Here is an 18,306-nt window from a genome sequence, read left to right on the forward strand (position 1 = left end):
ACAGACGAAGATGAATGGAAATAATTTGACTATCATTATCCTTTATTGGCAAGAGAGAGTCGCAATGTACATCTTGGCATTGGAGACGATGGTTTCAATCCATTTAAACATTTGGGAAACAACTGTTTAGCCCGTGTTGTGGTTGTTTGTTATCTTTCACCTTTTATTTGTATGAAAAAACCATTCACATTTCTTACTCTTCTAGTCCCCGATAAAAGGGTACGGGACAAGATCTTAATATCTATCTTCGCCCTTTAATGGATGAACTAAAAATGTTGTGGCAAATAGGCGTTGAAATATATGATCATTGAAAGAAGCAAAATTACACGCTGAAGGCGGGCAGGTATATGGGCCGTGACCAATTTTCCAGGATTAAGGATGATATGTGGATGGTCAATACATGAAAAGCTCTCATGTCCGATTTGTGTTGGGGATATTCAAGGTATTCAATTAAAAAAGTATGGAAAATAAGGGTTTTTAGCATAAATCGTTGTTTTTTACGCAAAGAGATCCACTACGTCTTCCAAATGTTAGGCTATAACTACGAAAACTAGAGTGTTTAAACGTCGATCGAGTGGTGAGTCTTTGAAGCGATTTTTTGAATAATTGCAATTTCCACCACCTGGGAAGAAGCACAAGAAAAGTCGAGCCCGGGTTTTAGAGTTACCTATAATTGGACATATAAATCACTATTTTTTGAACTACCATATTGGTCATCAGTTTCTATGCGTCATTGTATCAATGTAATGCACACCGATTTCTTTTTCGACAATGTGTTTACACCATTATAAATGATACTAAAAAGTCAAAGGATTATGCCAAGTCAAGAAATGATTGTAAATTGTTGAATGTTCACCCGAATTGTGGATCCCAAAAAATGGAAAGAAATTAAAGGCACATTTCACGCTCGCGAGAAAATAACTCAAAGTATTGTGTAAATGATTTAAAGCATTGACACTCCTAGACGGTTATACATCAAATGTTGCACGTTGTGTTAATGATAATTGCAAGTTCTCAAGGTTCAAATCTCATGATTGTCATATTATAGTGCAAAAATTATTGCCACTTTCCATTCATGGATTCTACCACAAGATGTTATGAATACATTATCCACCCTTTCAAATTCTTGTCATGACATTTTCTCTTATGTCTTAATTCCTGATGATTTGTAAATTTTGGAGAAGTCTATAGTCAAAATATTGAGTTTATTGGAAACCATTTTTTTGGGTGGGTGGTTTGATTCAATGGAGCACCTGGTTTTATATTTGGCGGAATAATGTAGGTTGGGTGTACCCGTTCATTATCGGTGGATGTATTTTATTAAAATAATGATGGGGTTTATGAAGCAAAATGTTGATAACATGGCGGGTGTCGAAGGTTCGATTGCGGAACGTTATATTGAGGAAGAGATGTTGAATTTCTACTCATTTTACTTTGATTCTAAATCCGATGAGGTTTTGATCGGTAAACATCATGAAAATGATTTTGAAGTGTTCACATATATCCAGGTAGCACTCAAGAAGCCAAAAGAAGTCGGAATTTGAGTGATGTTGAACGATTGATTGTGGTAGAATATATTTTGTTCAATTCTCCAGAAATTCATCCTTACATAAATGAATATCAAGCTCATATCAAAGAAAATGAACAAAATATAACACTAGATGAATTGAAGAGAGTGATGAAAAGTGGACTCAAAATTTGGATGAGTAGGAAAGTTGAAAATAATGATGCTAATTGTTTTTGTTTTAAGAACTTGCTGGCAGGGCCGGAAAAATTGGTTTTGTTATATGAAACTTATAATGTTAATGGTTATAAGTTTGAAACAAGGAAAATTTTGGCATCTAATTCGGGAGTCATGGTGAAACGTACCTCAAATGACAATATTTTGAGCAACTAATATGGTCAATTACAAGAAGTCATCAAACTTGGATATCAAAGGGGAAATCAGGTACTCTTATTTAATTGTGATTGATTTTATAGTACCAGATCCGGTGTACGAGTTTAAAAAGATTATGTTGTCACCGTTGATATGACTTCAAGGCTAAGATCGAAGGAGTCTTTCATCCTGGCTAGGCAAGATAATCAAGTATACTATGCTCCAAGTGTAATGTCACTATAAAGTAATATACACACAGTTGTTACAAGTAAACGTCGTCCTCGTGACGAGTTTATAAATAGAGGAGACACTTTTCAGAAAGAACAAATCTCTCGACCTGTGCCGTCATTTTATTTATTCATTGATTTTGTAAAATGTGCAAATGTTCCAATTACACATAATTATGAATAAGAAGAAGAAGATGAAGAGAAGAAAGAAGAACAAGAAGAAGAACAAGAAGAAGAAGAAAATAGTAATGAAGAGGAAAATGAAGAAGAAGATAATGATAGTAATGAAGAAAATGATGGCTATGACTTGTAACTAATTATTTGTCAACACATTTCCCTTCACAATGTATTATGTCTTTGATGTTATTGTTGATTGGTATGGATATCGTACTATGTTGTACGGAAGTGGCCCAAAAATGAAGCTTATATTACAATTTATTATCCTTAAAACGACTGAATACACAAATTCACCGTTTTTGACCATTCGACGTCACTAATACCTACCGACTGCAAGAAAACCGGTCGGTTGAAATAGTTATTATAAAGCTTTTAGAAGAAAAACCACCACGATAACGACCAAATAAGTCGGTACCCATAACTACCGAACGTAGTCCGACCGGATTCTGAAATACCGGCTGATATTTGTAATATTTTATTTGTATTTATTTTATTTGTAATATTAAAAAAACTGTATATTCATTATTCGTTTATCCAAATTTAGTTTTGATATGTAATTTTAAAAGAATAATCTAATTAATATGTCAAACTTGTAGATTTTATTATCTTATTTATTTAATATATGTTTAGGGTTTTGGGTTGTGGTCATATATAGAATTCTTGTATATTAACAATATTAATGTTCTATTGTGAATAGTATGCAAAATGTTATTAAATGTGTTAATGGAAAAATAAATAGCACAAGATTATCTTATTATGTTTAATATATTCTACGGGTTGTTTATAACCCTTGTAGTTTCAATTAAATACACTTTTTTTTTCTGACGTTATACTTCAACGATTCGTTCTGACGGTCCAACCTTAGGAATATGGTATTATCGATTTACATTAAAATATGTGAAAACTCAACTCTTCATAAAAATGGAATATATATTTTATATCTAAATATATACATATATTAACATCTAATCCTTAAAATGTCAAATTATATTTTTTAATCATAATTTTCATGTTAGCTAATAGTAACTTAAAATAAGTTTGATTTATATTTAATTTTTTTACATATACATTTACTGTTTAAAATATAGTTATTACTCCCTCCATCCTATTTTAATAGTTCACTTTGTAAATTTTACACAAATTAAGGAATAAAAGATGCAATGTCGATTTTCTCGTTTCCACACAATAATCCAACTTAGTTTTTATACATTAAATTAATTATATATACTACAACAAATAAATAATGTACACGTGTATATATACACACATAAATATGTGCATTTTTAATTTCTATACAAGGACATTTATGAGTAGGGTATTTTAGTTAATATTGAAACTATAAAATTTGTATGGGTTAAAGACCATGAAAAATATTTTGGAAATTTTTTATTTTGCAAAGTGGACTTTTAAAATGGGATGGAGGGCGTATATACAAAACAAAATTGGCCATGAAGAAATTTTTAAAATTTTCATTTTCGCTCAAATTGTCAAATTATGGCGCCCAATCAAAAAAAATTAAATACTTTAGGCCGAGAATTATTACCAATCAGTATTGATCGTGTAACTTAGGTTAAATATGTTCTCTCCCCTCTTCTTTATACAACCTCTCTCTCCCCTCCCTTTATCTATATTCTCTCTATATATTTGGGTATTGTGCTTACCCAATTCAATCAACCTTGCTAATGGAAAGGTTTTTGTGTTGATTCCATTCAAGTACATTAAATTCAGAGAAATGCGTACTTATCACCATTGTATTTGACTTGTTATGCGAAGTATATATATGGGGTGGTTGATTATGTAATATTTTATGTTTTTGAGTTTTTTTTGTGTTGATAACTTGTGATATTTATTTTAATGTTATAAATATATGTTTTGATTCCGGATGTTAACAATCTGGTTTTGTTTTAATATAGGGCCTGTCGGTTTACCAAAATTATGAGCGGACATCACGCGGTAAATGTTTAAAACATTTAAACTTAGGCTACTTATATTTTATTGTGTGTCATTTTAAAGCGTTCTAACCTCGTATCTAGTTTAGACAACAAGAAGGGCTCAACAAGACGGCGATAACAGCAGCATGGAAGGAGACGGTGGGTAATATTTTGGTTGCTTTTTAATTTAGTTGTTTGTTGAACATATGGTTGTTCATGTATTTGGTTTGAATGTACATTTGATTTCGTTGTATTCGAATTATGCTATGGTTGTGTAAAATTTTATTAGTTTTTGCATTTGGTTTGTTATTTATGATTGTAGATATTTTGTAAATTATTGATTTGGTTTGTAATGTGTTTGGAATTGGTATTTTACGCGGAGTTACAAAGAGTTATGATCGTAATGTTATTGCGTACAGGGAAAACCAACACAAAGCCTATTTTAGAAAATAAAGCACTTCAATACCGATCGAATAGAACAAGTAATGACTAAAAGTAAAAATTTCAAGGTAAATAATACCGATCATGTCCAAATAATACCGACCATATTCACAACAGTAACGATCGTCTCCTTAAACACCGATCGGTATAAATTGGTCGTTATAGGGTTTTAGCCCAAAAATTCACTGGGTTGATAATGATCAATTCAGTCGCTTCTTATACAGACCAACTATATCGACCGATTAAAGGTCGTAATATATTAAAAATAACCGAAATGCGGTCGTAATAGCCGGTCGGAGTTAGTGTGCAAAATTAAGATGCAAGGCCACGTGTTTGCGGGTCCTCACTTCCAGGTGGCATTGACATGTCAGGTCGTGGGTCTAGCCACGTCAAATGGCCCCCAACACGTGGCATGCACATGTGGATTTAGTCTGGTCAGTAAACATAAAATTCAACCGTAAAAGTAAATAGAGATTAGTGATAATGCGACCATTTTGGTTCCAGTAGTTATTCGTTAATATTGATCGATTTTGGCCTTAAAATGACCGTTTTGACTGTCGGTAGAAGCCCTGTTTTTTTGCAGTGGTAGTAACAATTTCTGAAAAAGATAAAAAACAAAATTTCATATTTGATGATATTTACTTTTTAAACATAAATTCTAATACTATTACATGAAGCTAGTATAAGGATTACATATACAATAACCAACCTGCAGGAAAAAAATTCCTTTAAGTTCTTTAATGTACTACTAATCAGAAGAAATAAAAGATTGAACATGTACAACTTTTTAACACAATTATATTATGTGCATAAATTTCTAATTTAATGTCAATTTTTGAAATCTACTTACCAATTGAGACAATCATACCAGCCTTGCAGACTCATCTAGTGGCCAACTGCTGCATTTGAAGGAATGAGATTCTTCGTGATTTTGCAGAAGGATACATGTGTAGATAGAACTGTTCACTAAAGTATTGTTGCCTGGTTCTCAGACCTAATGTTCCACATTCGCACATTTTTTAGTAGTCTGTATATTGCAGTCGATGAACTTTGATGTATGTACCTGTTGGAAAGATAGAAAACAAGCCCTGATACGGTTGCAATTCAGATTACAATATATATCAATTCTCTTAAATATGATGCACTGATGCCAGTGTGAGATAAAGTGAGCTCATGAGAACAATAAGGATTCTCGGTAAATCTTGTGACATGGTAGCATCTTGCCTTCACAGTCATAGATCCCATCTAGCTATCTCAACACACTAAACTCTGGACTGCAAAATATTTCAACGTCTAAGGCTAGTTCCGGAACTATAGCGTAAATTACGAACGGGTTCGAAAACGTAGACACTGGATTTCAAAATATTCTTGTATTTTATTTCTTATACAATTCAAAACATAATTTTTATATCTTATACGAAATTCAAAAATCAGAGTATCAAAACTTTTTCAAAAATAAAAACAAGTCAAAAAGTACTTACCTCAAAGCCTGACTGAATTTTAATATAACCTTTTTGACCCTCTAAATGATGTTATCTTGAAAAACATGAAACACAAAAGATGTATAGAACGAAAAGATCTTTCTGAAAAGTACAGAATCAATGAATTCTGACTTACGATGAATTAATTACGAATTTTACAAGACTGCTGATTTATGCTGAGAAGAGCCCTACGAATTTTAATTATTAAAATGAGGAAGACGAATATGATGTATTTATAACGATACAAAACCCTATTTCTTAACCTACAAGTTATCCATATTAGAATTGGATCCAAATTTTAGGCTCATTAGTCTAATTCAATTTTAAATTCTAATCCTTATCCAATTTTAATCCATTTTATTTTATTATTCTATTATTAATCTAATTCTAAAAATTATGGGATATTACAAATACCAACCGATTTGTATTAGTTTGGTCAGTTTACAATGAATTTGGTCATTGTTCTCATTATAGTCTATCGATTTAACTTTAAATTTGTCTTAAAAATTTGTCTAGCCTTGTAAACCATCAGGAAATTTTTTTACATTAAAATTACAAACAATAATTAAACTAAATATTCATAACTTACAATCCAAAAATAAATTGAAATCATAGTTCATAATAAGAAATGTACTTAAACCAGGTTAAACAATATAATTAAAACATAAAACAAACATCATTGATCAAATATCTCTAATATGACTATAAGTCATCTTTAAGTTCTCGATCTCCTCCTAAGCATCCTTCAACTGCTCTTTGAGTTCTTCCACCCTGATCTCAAACATGTTCAACTTCTCATAAATTAGCCGTTTATCGATCTTCACCTCTCATTGCTTTTGTTGAAGTTTCGATATGTTTTCCTTTGTTTCGTCGAGTTTCTGGGATATGTCCCTGCTGAAACGATCTTTCACATTCATGCCTACATTTATAAAATAAACAAAATTTGTTAGATCATATAATCCAAAATCACAAAATTATATACACACACTCACTTATAACCATCACCGATGCATATATATACCTAGCAATGTGTGTATGTGTGTGTGTAAGCATACCTAAAAAAAAGCTTATATTTTTAAAAGAAAATTTAAAGATGTAATTATAAACTATAAGTAAATTATTTACATGCATGTAAATATAATTATAACCACTCAAAAATTTTAAACCTTTCATTTTTCCCGTAACTGCACAGATGATTAGAGATCATCTTTTTCACCCTAGTAAAATGACCGCCTAACAATAAGTATATTGGTTGGAATTAGCTGATGTGGAGACCATTTCAACGGTCAGTCAACAAGTTTTGCCTTTTAACTTTAGCGACTGTTGTTCGGTCGGTGTATTTGGTCGGAATAGACTGAACTGGATACCACATCAGCAGGAAGTCAAATAATCTTTGGCAATTCTTGACCACGATCGAAATAATCGGACGGTAAAACATATATACCTACCGTCGTTTTGCGTTTGTCTTCAACATTTTGTCATTTCGAATCGATGTTTCGCCAGGGTCGTTTTTTGTCATTTTTTACGTTGGTAAAAAAAGACCCTATTTTTTTTATTGTACATTATGTTATTTTTCTGGTATTTTCCGTTAATTATTCTGACAATTTAATATTAATATTTTTAAAATTTTATTTATTAGCTCAATTATTAGTTACCTTTCCTTGTTTATACTTAGCTTGAAAAATGACTTAAAATAGGTATATTAAGAATTGATATTATTTATATAATTTTTTTTTTACAAATACCCATAATTAATATTTTTAAAACTTGAGAATACAATTAAGTTTGAAATAGTCAAAAATTAAAAATATATATTATTAAAATAGTTTTGAAAGATTAACTTTAAATTTACTTTGAAAGTATAAGTAAATATATATAAAGGGGACAAAATTTATTTTAATGGATGAGGGAGTAAAAATTTAATGTCTATCTTGTCCCATTCGCTGCTTTTGTTGAAGTTTCGATAAGTTTTCCTTTGCTTCGTCGAGTTTCCCGGCGACGTCCCTACTGAAACGATATTTAAAATTCATGCCCGCATTTACAAAATAAACAAAAGTTGTTAGATCATATAATCCAAAATCATAGAACTACATACACGAACTTATAACCATCACTGATACATATATATACCTAGCTATATGTGTGTGTATAAGCATACCTCAAAAAAAGCTTATATTTTTAGGAGAAAAATAAAAGATATAATCATAAATTTTAAGTAAATAGATTACATGCATGTAAATATAATCATAACCACTCAAAAACTTTAAACCTTTCATTTTTCCCATAACTGCACATAAAATTAGAGATCATCTTTTTCACCCTAGAAAAATGAACGCCTAACGGTAGGTATATTGGTCGAAACTAGCCGATGTGGAGACCATTTCAACGGTCAGTCAACAAGTTTTGACTTTTACCTTTAGCGACTATTGTTCGGTCGGTGTATTTTGTCGGAATAGACTGAACTGGACACCACATCAGCAGGAAGTCAAATAATCTTTGGCAATCTTGACAATTACCAACCGTCGTTGTGCGTTGGTCTTCAACTGTTGTACATTATGTTATTTTTATGGTGTTGCCCGTTAATTATTCTGATAATTTAATATTAATATTTTTAAAATTTTATTTATTAGCTCAGTCGTTAATTACCTTTCCTTTTGTATACTTAGCATGAAAAAATGCCTTAAAATCGGTATATTAAAAAATTGATATTATTTGGATAAAAAAATTCTATGAATATCCATAATTAATATTTTTAAGTATTGAAAATACAATTAAGTTTGAAATAGTTAAATATTGAAAATATATATTATTGAAATAGTTTTGAAAGATTAAATTTAAATTTAATTTGAAAATATAAATATATATAAAGGGGATAAAATTTATTTTAATGGACGAGGGAGTAAAAATTTATATCAAATAGTGTTGTTTGTCAAAATAACTATGCCAAAATTTAACTATACAAAACAGTAAAGAAGTGAAAATATAATAGTTTTAAAAAAATTCAAAATCATTTACGTAATGGTATTTTAAATATCATCTTTATATTGTCCCAAGCATCATTTGAGGGAGGGGACAAAATTTAGTGGACCTTTTTTTATCTTTGCATTTTTTTCCAATCTGTTCTGTAAATTTGTTATTATATACAATTTTGATATGCATAAAATTTTTTAAAATATTTCATAGTTGTATTATTATCAAACGTGAATTATATTTTGGAGGTCATAGACTTTAATTAAATTTCAAATACAATATTTACGTTTAGTGATATTCAAAAAATCTAAAGTGCAAAATAAGATTTGATCTGGGAAAAAAAATCTGAAACTCGATTCGGAAAAAACTTCGACGAGTTTCGGCCCGGAATTCGGACCTTTAACGGACTTTCTTTTCTCTTGAAAATCTGGTCCGACTCAAGACTCGAAAACTTCGCTAAAAGCCTGAAATTAAAAAAAAACCATGGTAATTTTTCACATAGAGGTAATACCCCATTTTTTAAACTTTTCTTTTATTAATCATTAAAGATACTATAATCTGCCTGAATTTCAAAATATGTAAAAAAAATACTTACAAATTTATCAAAATTTATCATTTTATAAAATGAAAACAAAATCATAATTTTTTGAATATTGGGATATTTTAAAGGATTGTTTAAATTTTAATTAAAGACTATTAGATTTAAAAGTTTTTTTAATTCTTGATTTAATACGCCAAATTTTTTTAAAAAAAAATCTATGAGGGGTGTATTCAATTGGGATTTTAATAGATTTTTTTGAATTTTGAAAATCTTAGGGTATTCAATTGAAAAATGACCAAAATACCTCTTTTTAGATGTTCTTTTTCCCAAAATACTCATTCGGAAAAAAGGTGCCCAAAATACCCGTCAGATTCTCCGCTGATACTGGAGTATAGGATGATACGCCACTTTTAATAGAGTATCAGGATGAGACTCCTTTGTCAGTAGATACTCCTCTGGAGTATTGGTCCTGATACTTCTTTCCCATTGAAGTATCACTTTTAAATATTTTTTAAAAATATTTAAAAAATGAATAAAAGTAAAATTTAATAATTTTAAAATTTTAGATGATACTCCACTGATATTTAATTTAATAATTCATATTTGAATATACTTTTTAGAATCCAAATTAAATTTCTTGAATTTTAAAAAACAAAAAAATCTTTAAAAATTTTAATTGAATATATATTTCTAAAATCCAATTTGAATAACTTTCGATTTTAATACATTATCTAGAATCCAAATTAAATATTCTTGATGTATAAAATTCAGACATATACGCCGGTTAGTTAAAAAAGCGACATAAATAAGTGAACAATATACGTCGGTTTTAAAGTTTATACATCGACTACAAAAAATTTATACATCAGTCAATAGACTTTTATACGTCGGCGATAGAGAACATTATACGTCGGGGTTTTCATCTTTTACGTCGGTTTGAAAAGAGACGTATATTAGATATTTACGTCGCATTTTTAACCGCTGTAAAATCTTATGACTATATACGTCCCCCCTCTATACGTCGCCCTTTTGCCGACGTATAACACATATTTAACCGACGTAAAAGGCCAATTTTGTACTAGTGACTCCATCACCTTTTACTTTCTTGTTTTAAATTTTATCTGTTGTGAATTATTTGTTTTATGATCATTTCTAGATAGAACTTTTGGATTGTTTAAAATCGTGATCTAGATTATCTAACACGAGACTTGATATCTATGATGTCTCTAGTTGCATGCTTACTATATAAATTGAGTGTAGAAATATATCGGCTAAGTTTGTAATCTTGATTTGTATGCATGCTATGTCTCTTGTTGATTGTGATTTGTATGGATTTTTGCTTTGATCTAACATTTCCTAAGAGAATTTGTTTAGTTTTTCTGGTTGCAGGTAGATCTGAGTATTTTCTTAGACGAATTATATTTTTCGAGAGTTTGTTTAATTTGTAGATGTCTTTTGTATGAGATTAGTTTGATACAACTGATTAAGGAAAGTTTTGATAACTTTTCTAGCTTGTTACGGTAAAACCTCTCTAAGTGATATGGTTGGGACAGGAAAAACTATCGTATTAGAGGGATTTATATGGTATTACTCGTCAACACCACATGGGGCCTAGACTTTAGAGTATTTATGTTGTCTATATAATTATATATTATTTATTTTTATTTATTTTTTTGTAGTTAATATTGGTTAAAGTAATTTATATGTAATTGTTATGTCGAGCAGGAGATGAAGATCGGGAAATTTTGGATTCTGATTTTGAGGGCACAGACGACGAAAAAGGTATATATCTACAATTATGTATTAATTGTGTTTTATTTTTTTTTAAATTCACTATATTTGTATTCTCATGTGTTACTCTTTTTTAAGTTTTTATTAGATTTATGATCATCTTGAAATGCATGTAAGCTATCTGTTTCGTCCCGTGTTAAGTTTGTTTATGTAGTACTTAATCCGTCCCGTGTTTCCCTGAATGCAGGTCAAGATATTTTTTGGATGGAGGATTCAGAATCGGAAGCTGATTTTGAATCTAGTGATGATGAAAGCTTTGAAAGTGATTCTGATCAGGAAAGGCAAGTTTTGAGTGAAAAGGCGGCAGAAGTTCCTGACCTTGAAGTTGATGAATCCGTTGAGAAGATTATAAGAAAGAAGAGGAAGAGGAATAAGAATAGGCCAATATTGATGTGGGAAGTTTGGGAAGAAGAACACGCGAGATGGTTAGCATCTGATGCATATGAAGATATTGATAATCAGAACGAAGTTCTAGCTGAAACAGCTGAAGCGCCGCCTAGTCTGATTGTGCCTCTGATGAAATATCAGAAAGAATGGTTAGCTTGGGCGATAAAGCAAGAGGAATCTGCAGCAAGAGGAGGTATCCTTGCAGATGAGAAGGGAATGGGAAAGACTATTCAAGCTATTGCTCTTGTACTGGCTAAGCAAGAACTTAATCTAGCAGGGGGTGAAGATTTACCCTCAACTAGTCAATCTTCTAGATTGCCACAAGTTAAAGCTACACTTGTTATATGTCCTTTGGTTGGTGTGGCTCAATGGGTGAATGAGATTAGCCGCTTTACCTTGAAAGGTAGCAACAAGGTGCTGGTGTATAATGGAGCCAAGAAGGCCAAGACCCTTGATGAATTCTCGGAATATGATTTTGTTATAACTACATATTCCAATGTCGAAGCAGAATATAGGAAATCTGTCATGCCACCCACAAGAGAATGCAGATGGTGTGGAAAGTGGTTCACTGAAAAGACGATGAATCCTCACCAAAGTTATTCGTGTGGTCCAGATGTTACTTATAAGCCGTCAAAACAGAGGAAGAATAAGAATGCTGGAGCTGATGTTGATGACGGAAAATGTAATTTGCGCTCCTTGAACTGGAATCGGATCATATTGGATGAGGTGCATTTCTAATGACTACTCTAGTACTGTTATAAAATCTTTCAGACTTGGCTGCTTTAGTTGATGTGTCTTATTCTATGTGCATGCATATATTCAAATATGTTAACATGGCTTATGGATACTGAAATATGCATTAGAAAACTTGATTAATAGTTTCATGTGTTGGTAACTAAGTTTTGGTTTCATATTAGTTTAAAAGGTTCATCTGAACTTAAGAAATTACTTATAGTACTTGGTTCACATTTGACCTTGTAATTCGAAATTCCGATGCTTATACTTCATAGATATTGGATCAAGTTGTGGTAAATCTACTTTATAGGTCTTTTAAGCGCCTTTTAGTATTCTACTTGAAAATTATTACCTAAGCTTTTTGGATGACTTTTTAAATTATTTTTTTTATAGGCTCACTATATCAAAGAACGACGTGGGAACACTACGAAAGCTGTTCATGCCTTAAACTCTACCTACAAATGGGCTTTAAGTGGCACCCCACTTCAAAATCGTGTCGGAGAACTTTACTCGCTTGTAAGATTTAATTAGCTTGATGTGACATACAGTTTAACTTTTATCGTTTATATCTAATTAGGTTTCTGATTTCTTTGGCACAGATCCGCTTTCTGCAGATTAGTCCTTATTGTTATTACTTCTGTAAGGATTGTGATTGCAGAACACTTGATTATAGGTATTTTTCAGGGTTAAATTATCTTTCCCGAAAGATGATATTTATGTGCTAGTACTCCACCAGTACATGTTCTTTTTGTTAATTTATCAGTCTGCCTCCAAATTTATAGCCTAACATATACAAATTATTGATCACTGCCTGACAAATCTTCTAGCTTCCGTAAATAGGAAGAGATGTTATTTAATATGCCAGAATATGTCCGTCATTTCTTTGTATGTCCATTTCAGCTCCCAGTGTTGCATTTGGGTTTAAAATATGTTACTGTTTATTATCGTGTATGCACTAATAGCTATTAAAGGTACAAACGCGCCAAAGTGCAAAGGTACGTCTAAGCATAAGCGCAATGCGTTTGCATGAATTGTTTCATTGAAGTGAAGCACAAAATTGCATAAACACACACACATACACAAGTAGATGCTAAAACATGGTTGTTTATCTTGTGTGTTCTGATATTTGCACTAATAATTCCTATCTTCCAATAAGATGGTGTATGCTTGATTAAGAGGAAAATAATCTCCTTGCGCTTGTATGCTTTACATATAATAAACTGTTTGTTATCTAACATCATTAAGTCATTAACTTGCAGTCCTAACTCTGGCTGTTGCTCACATTCCTCTGTAAGACACTTTTGCTGGTGGAATAAAGTGAGTCACAGAACTTTAAGTTTCTTATACTGTATTGTGTCTTCTAATTAGAGTATGTACTGAAAAGTTGCAAACTTCCTTTGACTTTGTAATTATGAAGTATATTACCACACCGATACAATCAAAAGGGAATTCGGGGTCTGACATAGATGCAATGATCTTGCTGGAGCACAAGATCTTAAAAAGCATTCTTTTAAGACGCACTAAAAAGGGTAGATCCGCTGATCTTGCGCTTCCTCCCAAAATGGTAACTATAATACTTTCTTATGCTGCAAGGCGCCAATGCATATTTACTCCAGTATGTCATGCAATATTTTTTTGTGTCAGGTGTTATTACGACGGGACTCACTGGATATTTTTGAAGAAAGTTACTACACCGCACTGTATAATGAAAGTCGGGCACAATTTAATATGTGAGTCAACTAAGTCATTCTCATTTTGGTTTTAATTTGAAATCTGTGTGGTCTGTTTCATCTCACATATTGGTAAACTGTGTCTTGAAGTTCTTCCCTACTGTGTTGCAGTTATTTGGGTTCACTATCTAGGGATACCATTGCTTGAATTTATACTAAAACTGATGGCTAATAATGTCCAGAGTCACATAGATTTTTGTGTAATGACAACTTCTGCTTCATCCTTATCAGAATGTAACTAAATTATTTCATGCATGTGCAGATATGTAGCAGAAGATAATGTTGGGAATAACTATGCCCACATCTCTGATCTCCTCACGCGTTTGCGACAGGTGAAGGATTTACTTACTATCTACAAGCATCTTTATATTATGCAAATTTCTTGTTATTCTGCATATATAATGGCAATAATTAAGTACTTTGAGTTTTAAGTACTTATTATAGCAGCTTTTAGTATAATTGTCGATTATCCCTTAGAAGGAAACTACTCAAAGAATATTATCAAAGAAATTGCATGTGGATTTTCGGTTAAATAATTTCTTAAATTTGTATTTGACTGCTTGTTTAACTAGTTAGCTAGTGTAGTCAAGCTTGAGATGTGCAGCAATTGTTCAACATTTTTAGCAGCATATTTTCTTTTGTCCTTGATGCTGATTTTTTGGTATAAACTAATTATGAGATTATGTTATCGTCTTTCAACTCTAACCATACTTTCTGATTATATAATAGGCTGTGGATCATCCATACCTTGTGTTATTCTCTAAAGCTGCTAAGAGCAGAAACCTAAATGAGGTACTGGATGCTAACGATGGTGAACTGATATGTGGGCTGTGCAATGGATCTGCACAAGATCCTCTGGTGAGTTCATAATGAATTGTTTTTCGAGTATTAATTTCTTGTCAAATGAGTTTATTATCCCAATCAATATATAAGAAGGATATTGGAAGTCTTTAAGTTCTTCATTTTAAAGACACTTCTAAAGTCAAATTTTGATTTGTTGTAAGAGACAGAAGCACAATCCGTCAAAAACAGTAAATGTCCACTTGTATATAAAGTATATCCTTCTATTCTGCAAAAGTCTTTTTAACAGCTGCAAAACGATACTTTCAGCACCCTCATAAAACACATTTAACTTGATTTGCATGTAAAATACCTTGATCACTGAACCACACTCGGGTAATTTTCAAAAGCTCTATACCTCCTTCCAATTTGGTAGAAGTAAAAGCTTATTGGTTGTAGTTTTACACTTTGGTCTGAAGATAATATCATATTGACACATTATATTGATATGACTATGATCGCTCCTTGTTTGTTTTCTTAATAGAATCTTCTGCCTACTTATAAAGCTTATGTAATTACTTCAGGTTAGTGCATGTTCACATGTCGTTTGCACATCTTGTTTGAACGGCGCTGAACTAGTCTCATGCCCCACATGTAAGGAGCCCCTTAATGTAGATTGTAGTACAGAGAATGACCAAGGAGATGAGGATACTAAAACGATCATTAATGGTTTTAAGCGCTCAAGTATTCTCAACAGAATTCGGGTTGAGGACTTCCGGACTAGTACAAAAATAGAAGCTTTGGTAAATTGTTGATTATCCTTTTACAACCTTTCTTTTTCTGTATTTTCGTCGGTAATGCAATTTTACTCTTACGTTTCGGTTGTTAATGACCATTTTGACGAAACGACAGGAAGCTGCTAAACTAATTAAATTTACTTGACAGTATGATCTTGTTTATCTAAACGAAGTGTTCATAATAATTTGCTAATTCCTACAGTGATGCTTCCACACACCCTTAAAATCAATTCAAACTCCAGATATCCTAAACACTTGTGCCTATATCTCACGTCAATAGTAGTATCTTTACTAATATGAGCTTAATTTAATTATATAGAGAGAAGAAATCAGGTTTATGGTTGAGAGAGATGGCTCTGCAAAAGCAATCGTTTTCAGCCAATTCATATCATTCCTGGACTTGATTCACTATTCTCTGCAGAAGGTGGGTGGTAAATTTTGCAAGCTATAGTTTTTCATATCTGCTTCGTCATCAAGCTGACTGATATTGTTTGATGTTGAAACCTTTTGCAGTCCGGTGTTCAGTGTGTTCAGTTGGACGGAACTATGACTACGAAGGCAAGAAATGCTGCCATCAAGAGATTTACCGAGGTTCCTGATTGCAGATTACTTCTCATGAGCTTTAAAACAGGAGGGGTTGCACTAAATCTCACAATGGCATCACATGTAAGAGAATATTATATTGCTAAATCTCAAGTACAGCCATATAGAGGCTTGTATTTCTTTCTTTTTCTGGCTATGATCCTACTAAAAGGAAGACTTAGTGTGTTTTGGTCTTTGACTCGTGCAGGTATTCTTGATGGATCCATGGTGGAATCCTGATGTTGAGCGACATGCCCAAGACAGAATACATAGAATTGGGCAATTTAAACCTACAAGGCAAGTACCATGGCTATATATGTAGTTGCTTGCATATCAGTGTTTTATTATTATATTATGCAACTCTTCTCCTAAATCGTTTGTATGAAAATGTATAGGGTGGTCAGATTCATAACAGAAGGCACCATCGAAGAAAGAATTTTGAAAGTACAAGAAGAAAAGGAACTAGTCTTCGAAGGGTACGTATCTATTCAAGGAATTCTCAAATGTTAAGAATCATTGCTCAATCTAAATCAGCTAATCATTATGTTCTGTCTTTTTACAGGACCATTGTTGGCTCATCCAATGGACTGGGAAGATTAACCGAGGACGATATGAGATTTCTGTTTGAAGCATAAATTCTGTAATCGCATAGAAAGCTTGTTGCTTGTTGTACCATTTCTGAATTCTAATGTTGTAAATTTGTAATGTTAATTTTTTCTTTTTGGCTGATATCCCTGCACAATTTAAGTGCAGGAGGTTCTCGAATGATAAGAGATCATATAGGAAGGTTCACAGATTTAATTATTTCTCTTGTATCATTTTTGGATAATATATGAGTAATATATCATCAAAATTTGCATTTTCTTCTAGTATTTCTTATATTTGAAGTGTTTTTTCTTCGCCATTCTATCCATGTATTGATGTCTTTCCGGTCACCTCTCACTGTACTTTGACATCTCTTCAGCCCTCCCGGTCAGTATCAAGCGATGACACTTCAGCCTCGGCTAAGACCTCGGGATGAGATATTCTGAGGCTCTCGACAAAACTGAAAGTATCATAGTACGTCGTCCTTCCTTGAAATGGAACTTTCTCCAACCAAACATTCATTTTACTGTATACCGCATTCTGACAAAAAAGAAGGCCATTCTCAGTATTTAGAAACATAGAGCAAACTTGGTCCCAGCTAACTAATCCCTATGAGCTCAGACAACAGCTTTGGGCTATTGGGAAGCTATGCCTTGCTCAATCTTCCTTTTCTGATTGAAAGGGGCAAAGACGACTTTACTTTCTCAAAGTTAGCTCTTCTTCGACTTCCTTTGTATCAGAGTCATCATTATCATTTCTCGTATCATTAAGTTTTCAGATATGGTTTCCGGTTGACATCTCTTCTAATTAGTCGATACCAGAAGCAAATTGTTTTGTGGATGAATCAATATCTCGACATAAGACAAGAGGCAGATCTTGTACCACTCCACCTGGTCGTATGAAATTGGCATGCATCATGGCTCCCGAAACCCTTTCATAAATTCCCACCTATATCTGATAGATACTTAGGTGCTTCTTTTTTTGCATTTTTATGGGCAACGCAATGCTGAAAAATGGCCCTTATTTTCACAATTTGGTGGTGAATGGCCCTTAATCTGATATAGTTGTCTTTTACTTACTGTTTGTTGGCATATTCCAATCATCTATATAGCTGGCGAAGGCAATGTACTGAGATCATGAATGTTTATTATATCATTGCTATCTGAAGTTTATTTCTTCTCCAAGTTTGCATTTGTCTCATTTAGTATATCCATCTTTATGGTATCAGAGCCATCACATGTAAATTTGGAGTGATTTCTTGAGATTTAAACTAGA

General features: G+C 32.2%; 1 protein-coding gene across 1 annotated transcript; it reads left to right on the forward strand.

Annotated features, from left to right (window-relative positions):
- Nucleotides 1-11,741: 11,741 nt before the first annotated feature.
- On the forward strand, nt 11,742-17,308 carry LOC141708241 (ATP-dependent helicase rhp16-like; the record flags this gene model as incomplete). The annotated part of the gene is made up of 14 exons (XM_074511758.1): nt 11,742-12,548; nt 12,951-13,073; nt 13,157-13,230; nt 13,817-13,874; nt 13,975-14,121; nt 14,202-14,287; nt 14,550-14,619; nt 15,017-15,145; nt 15,652-15,870; nt 16,184-16,288; nt 16,378-16,530; nt 16,655-16,743; nt 16,842-16,922; nt 17,009-17,308. Coding segments are annotated over 14 exons (2,214 nt in total), but the record flags the coding sequence as incomplete, so codon positions are not given.
- Between the last annotated feature and the right edge of the window lie 998 nt (nt 17,309-18,306).

This window comes from Apium graveolens, chromosome 2 (genome assembly GCF_009905375.1).
Source record: "Apium graveolens cultivar Ventura chromosome 2, ASM990537v1, whole genome shotgun sequence".
NCBI classification, from domain to species: Eukaryota; Viridiplantae; Streptophyta; class Magnoliopsida; order Apiales; family Apiaceae; genus Apium; species Apium graveolens.